Source organism: Myotis davidii, unplaced genomic scaffold (genome assembly GCF_000327345.1).
Source record: "Myotis davidii unplaced genomic scaffold, ASM32734v1 scaffold113, whole genome shotgun sequence".
Taxonomy (NCBI): domain Eukaryota; kingdom Metazoa; phylum Chordata; class Mammalia; order Chiroptera; family Vespertilionidae; genus Myotis; species Myotis davidii.
This window is the reverse complement of record NW_006284356.1, coordinates 389,148-395,313: the sequence shown is the minus strand read 5'-3', so window position 1 is coordinate 395,313 and position 6,166 is coordinate 389,148. Positions and strand designations below refer to the sequence as shown.

Below are 6,166 nucleotides of genomic sequence, written 5' to 3'. Positions count from 1 at the left end.
GCGGGGGCAGGGTGGGGGGGCGTAATGGGGGGGGAAGGGGACATATGTAATAGTTTTAAAAATAAAGAACTATTTTAAAATATTAAAAAATAAATAAAACCACAATGAGGTATCACCTCACACCTGTAAGAATGGCTAACATAAAAAACTCAACAAACAACAAGTGCTAGCGAGGATGTAGAGAAAAGAGAATACTAGTTCAGTGCTGGTGGGAATGCAGATTGATACAACTATTATGAAAAACAGTATGGATTTCCTTAAAAATTTAAAAATGGAACTCCTGTTTTATCCAGTTATTCCACTTCTAGGAATATATCCTAAAAACCTGAATCACCAATCAGAAAGTATCCTAAGAATCCCGAAACACCAATCAGAAAGAATATATGCACCCCTATGTTCATAGCAACATTATTTACAATAGCTAACATCTGGAAACAGCCCAAGTGCCCACCAGTAGATGAGTGGATAAAAAAGCTGTCAAACATTTACACCATGGAGCACATGCAACTGTAAGAAAGTAGGGTCTTTTACCCTTCGTGACATCATGGATGAATCTGAAGACTATTATGCTATGTGAAATAAGCCAATCTGAGAAAGATAAATATCACATGATTTCACTTATTTGTGGAATCGAATGAACAAAAATGAATTAACCAACAAAAGAAGACCGGAAGCAGGGAGGCATAGAACAGACTGATATACCTCAATGTGGGGATGGGGTTTGAGAAGAAATAAACCAAAGAACTTATATACGTATATACATAGCACATGGACACAGGCAGTAGGGTAGTCAAGACCTGGTCTCAGAGGAGCGGAGTAAAAGAGGAGAAATGGGAGATATCTCTAATACTATCAATACATATAAATGGCTAAGTAACCGGCCGTCCATCCGTTCGTCCGAATGACGGACCAGGGCCAGTACATATGACAGACACTGGCAATTTAAAAATAAATGTTGACTCGCGTATGTGCGATACATATAAAGCTCTCGCTGGCACCAATCACATGCATGTTTCAATCTGTCATTGTCGATCGTGAATTTGATTGTTTTTGTTGACATAGTCAAGCACCCTGAAAGTGTTTTTATTCTTAATGTGGTATACAAGGAGATATTAGAACGAGTTTAATCAATTCATCAGTCATTGTTTTTATCAATGTTGTTTTTATAACATGTTTTTGTTTTTATATCATGTTTTCGTTTTTATATGTCTTTGTTGTCATGTTGTTTATTTACTAATCAATTTATATATTATTTTTATATACATTTTACTAATTTTCTTTCATCTGACACTTCTATTATAGAGAAAGAGCAACTAGTGATATTAAAATATTTCTTCTAATTAATTTCCTTTCAATGTGCACAAATCCATGCACCAGGCCACTAGTCAATAATAAAAATATATTTTTAGAAAAATCGAACAAGATCTGCAAATTGCATTAAGTTTAGTCTCTTTTGAAGTGTCTCCTTCCCACTTTCCCTTTCCATTTAACTTATTTGTTGAAGCTATCAAATCATGTTACCCTAAAGTCTCCCGCATGCTCGATTTTCCTGACTGTACCACCCTGTGATACTGCCTCACATTCCCGTTCCCATATTTCCTGTGAACTGCTTTGAGATCTATAGGCTGTGATCAGAGTCAAGGTCCTCCTGCCCTGGCGAGTGTTCTAAGTGGTTAGAGTATCAGCCCCCACACAGAAGGGTCTCAGGTTCAATTCCCAGTCAAAGGGCATGGACCTGGGTTCTGGGTTCGCTCCCCAACCCTGGTCAATCAAGGTTCATGCAGGAGGCAACCAGTCGATGTTTCTGGTTGTCACATCAATGTTTCTCTCTCTCTTTCTCTTCCCCCTTTCCCTTCCTTCCACTCTCTGAAAAAGCAATAAAAAAAAATATCCTTACATGATGATTAACAAAACAAAGACTACCTCCTAGGCTCTGTTGTACAAATGAAGTCCCGTAGTCTCTTTTTTGTGTACATATTCTTTTTTCATTCTTAAATGAAAATAAGTGCAATTATATTTCTTATAATATGTGGTTTGAAGATTTAACAACTTTGCTTATTTACAAACAAATCATAAATCCTAGAAAATTTTAGGCAGAAAAGTTACAGCTTTGCAATGCAACTACAATATATCCGATTATCATGCTATACAACCCTTAACAAATACTGTTACGTGTAAGCACTGAACTCACCTGTTGGAAGGCTTGAATTGTAGCAGAGTAGGAATGGAGAGACAGAGAAAATTTCAGCAAATTCTGCTGCAGAGGTGACAGAAACGGAAATGCAGCTCCCAATATTGCATGATAATAGGAGTAATCAGTGCCTGCCAAGGAAAAATATGAACCAAAATAATCATATGACTAGAGATAGTTTGTAAGGTATAGAGGTATGGGATACAAAGACATATGAAAGCAGCATTTTACCACTATACTGTCTTGAACTATTGTCAGATGCTTCGAATTCCCTGGAGTACACAACACAAGTGGACTTTTCCTCCCTTCTACCTTTTGTTCAGTCTTCCTTCCCCATGGGATTGCTAGTTACCTACTCCAAGAAGACACCCCCAATACCACCCATGCTTCACTGGACCACATACATCTTTTCTTTACTCTCATATTTCTTTGCTTACCACTTTCATTCACATTATTTACTAAATTATTCACTATCTACCCCTCCCCATATAGTTTGAATCCCCACAGGCAGAAACTATGACTTATTTATCTTCGTATCCCTAGTGCCTACTACATGTTATCTACTCAAATAACCCAACACTCCTGAGCCAGATGATGAGGAAGTACAAGGTATTAAAGGATACTGATAAAACTACAGTTTGAGATAAAGCATTTAAACAAACAATTGGAACAAATTATCTAGGAAGAAAAAAGTACATGAACCAATATGAAAAAATCCCAAGGATATGTTGCTAAATGAAAAGCGCAACATATAAAACAATATATACCATAAGCTATCATTTTTCTAAGAAAGAATGAGAAAAAAGAATACATATGTATTTGTTGCAAAAAAAATTAAAGGCTAAACAAATTAAATTAAATGGTTATAAAAAATGGAAGAGAGCCTTAACTGGTTTGGCTCAGTGGATAGAGTGTCGGCCTGTGAACTGAAGGGTCTCAGGTTCGATTCCGATCACGGGAACGTACCTTGGTTGCGGGCACATCCCCAGTAGGGGGTGCGCAGGAGGCAGCTGATCGATGTTTCTCTCTCATCAATATTTCTAACTCTCTATCCCTCTCCCGTCCTCTCTGTAAAAAAAATCAATAAAATATATATATTTTTTAAATGGAAGAGAAAGAAAAAGAGGGAGGCAACAAGATTTTTCTGTGTAAGTATAACCTTTCTCATAGCTTTTCTTTAGAAAATATTAACATTTAAAAAATCAAAATATAAAAGGTCACTCTGCAGTAGCATCTAAGTAGAAAAAGAGATCACAAAGGACTATCTCAAAGTTGTGTCAGAATGTTAATGATGAATATCTTTGGGTGGTAGACTACAGATAATAATTCAAATAAAATGCTTAACATACTTTTACGATCACTTCCAAGAATTCATACTCACATAATTCTAACCAAGAACACTACCATTTATATTGAAGACATGTCATTTATATGTCAGAGTTCAAATTCATTATAAAGCCCACTTTATAATTTGTTTCATGAAATTATAAACTAAATGTAAAATGATTTTTCTGATAACTCAAACAATTCTAGTTGACTCTGAATTACATAACTAAAACTTACAGATGCTTGTTCAAAATTGTTCTGTATTTATACCACAAAAAATTCAGACATAACTTTTTTAATACATATTGTTTGAATAAAAATCGAAGTTAAAATCAATTTAGTTTACTGTTAGCAGCGGCAGCAGTCACAAAATTTTTACATATTTTCTCTTCAAAAAAGGCGTATGTGCCTGTCAATGTAATACCAAGGTTTCAGCTACTCATATATGTCTTTAACTATTAATGTTTATACTCTGTATAGCTTATATTGAATTAGAAACTGTATATAAAAGCACATCATAATCTGTAAACAAATGAGAAAATTTACACTGCAATTACTTGATACCTTAACACTCAAGCTGTGGGCGTCTGGCAGACATAACAGAAAACATTTTTGGTGGCACTAACTTAGTAATAACAAACTTGCCCTGGCCGGTGTTGTGCAGAGGTTAGAGCATCGGCCCACGCACTGAAGGGTCTCAGGTTCAATTCCCAGTCAAGGGCATATATCTGGGTTGCAGATTGGATCCCAAGCCCAAGTTGGGGTACATGTGGGAGGCAACCAATTGATGTGTCCCTCTCACATTGATATTTTTCTCTCTGTGTCCCCCTCCCTCTCTCCCTTCCACTCTCTCAAACAATTAATGGGAAAAGTATCCTGAGGATTAACCAATAAATAAACAAACAAGTAAACAAATTAGACTTAACAGATAATAGATTGGTTATGTAATTGGTTCATAACAAAAAAAGTGAGTCAAATCTGATGGGTATTACCTTAATACTAAATGACTTTGACTTCCACAAAATAGTCACACATTTTTAATAAAACAACATAAAAACAAGAAGGTGAAAGTCAAGGATAGTGCTTAAAACCAAAGTTATAAACTTCAAAAATAATTATTAGTCTGTGTTGGCTCTGCTGGCTGCCATCATAAATCTAGTCATTAAGTTAAAAGTGGGTCCTATTAACTGCCAGGCCACACGTGCTCTGAAAGAGCGTTTTTCCAATATTTTCCCAGGCAACAAAGTCAAAGCAGCATTGGCTTCAATTTACCATGATGATCTGATGATCCAATATTCTGACTGGCTTCTACAAACTTCCAAAACTTCTCTTGACTGTCTTCTGCTAAAAACTCACTGCAAGAAAAATAAAATGAAATTACTTTAAAATAAAAATCTTTGAATATAAGCTCTATTACTAAAGAAAGGAAATTAAGTTTTTATGAGTTTCCAAATGTTCAGTTTATCTTTTAATTTATAATACAGACTAGAAGCTCGGAGCACGAAATTCGTGCATGGGTAAGGTCCCTATGCCTGGCCTCAATCAGAGCCATATTCCCTGGGTACCAGCAGCCAGCCCCACTCCCTGCCGCCACCAATCCCCAGTTCCTTGTTCACCATCCGGTGATCTGAGCCTGCTGGATTGGGGGAGGGACCAAGAGGTTGGCCACTGGGGGCAGCTCCTGCATTGAGCGTCTGCCCCCTGGTGGTCAGTGCACGTCATAGTGACAGGTCATTTTGCCATTCGTCAATTTGCATATAACCCTTTGATTATATAGGATTATGTAAACATACATTATATATATATGTATATATATATATATATTTAATAAGCAAATCTTACTAGCTAACTAGCTATTAATAATTTAATAGTTTAATGGATATTCCTTAGAAATAACTAGAATAAAATGAAACAACAGAGAAACAATAAAGGCTAATTGTGAACATGTGATCAGCGGCAGAAACAGAGTTAGAAGCTGGTAATTCATCCTGGCCAGGTGGCTCACTTGACTGGCACGTCTTCTTGTGCACCAAAGCCTTCTATTCCCAATCACGGCACACACCCAGGAGGCAGGTTTGACCCGGATCTGGGAAAGAGCCGGAGGCAACCAATTGATGTTTCTCTCTTTCTCTCTCTCACTTCCTCTCTCTAAAATCAATTTTAAAGAATTTTAAAGAAATAAATTTATTTTTCTAGCACTAATTCTGCTCACTTATTTTCTCAAAGACCTTACAAAGACCAAAAAAAATATGTTTTATCTAAGGATCTCCCAAGAAAAACATAAACCTCAGAAATTTTTCTACAACTAAAGGCAGCATTTTATAATCCTATCTAATAAAAGAGAAACATGGTAAGTAGTCGTACTTCCGCTACCCTTCCCATTAGCTAATCAGGGTGATCAGCAAATTAACTGCCAGCCAAGATGGCGGCCAGCAGCCAAGCAGCTTGAAGCAAACATGAGGCTTGCTTGCTTCAGTGACGGAGGACTCCAACATTCCCCGCCTGCCGCTGCCGGCCTCTGAGCTTGCAGTTTGAAACATTGTTACAAATATAGAAGCTAAAAAAAAAACCCCATAAACCTGCTTTCAGCCAGCTGGGATCTCCGAGCTGGAGTTGAAACAGTGTTTCGATTATAGAACCCAAACAAAC

At 36.8% G+C, this 6,166-nt stretch overlaps 1 protein-coding gene and 1 pseudogene across 4 annotated transcripts in view; both read right to left on the bottom strand.

The window, feature by feature from the left end:
- The window catches only part of LOC102770905, a 6,276-nt pseudogene extending 4,738 nt beyond the window's left edge, over positions 1-1,538 (bottom strand).
- UGGT1 (UDP-glucose glycoprotein glucosyltransferase 1) overlaps positions 1-6,166 on the bottom strand; it is a 160,754-nt gene that overhangs the window by 141,111 nt on the left and 13,477 nt on the right. For all 4 annotated transcript variants that reach the window (XM_006754769.2, XM_015571681.1, XM_006754768.2 and 1 more), the window contains exons 3-4: positions 4,790-4,872; positions 2,192-2,322 (exon numbers count right to left, since the gene is read on the bottom strand). In XM_006754769.2, coding sequence (XP_006754832.1) covers positions 2,192-2,322; positions 4,790-4,872 — 214 coding nt within the window. The remainder of the gene's footprint in view (positions 1-2,191; positions 2,323-4,789; positions 4,873-6,166) is intronic.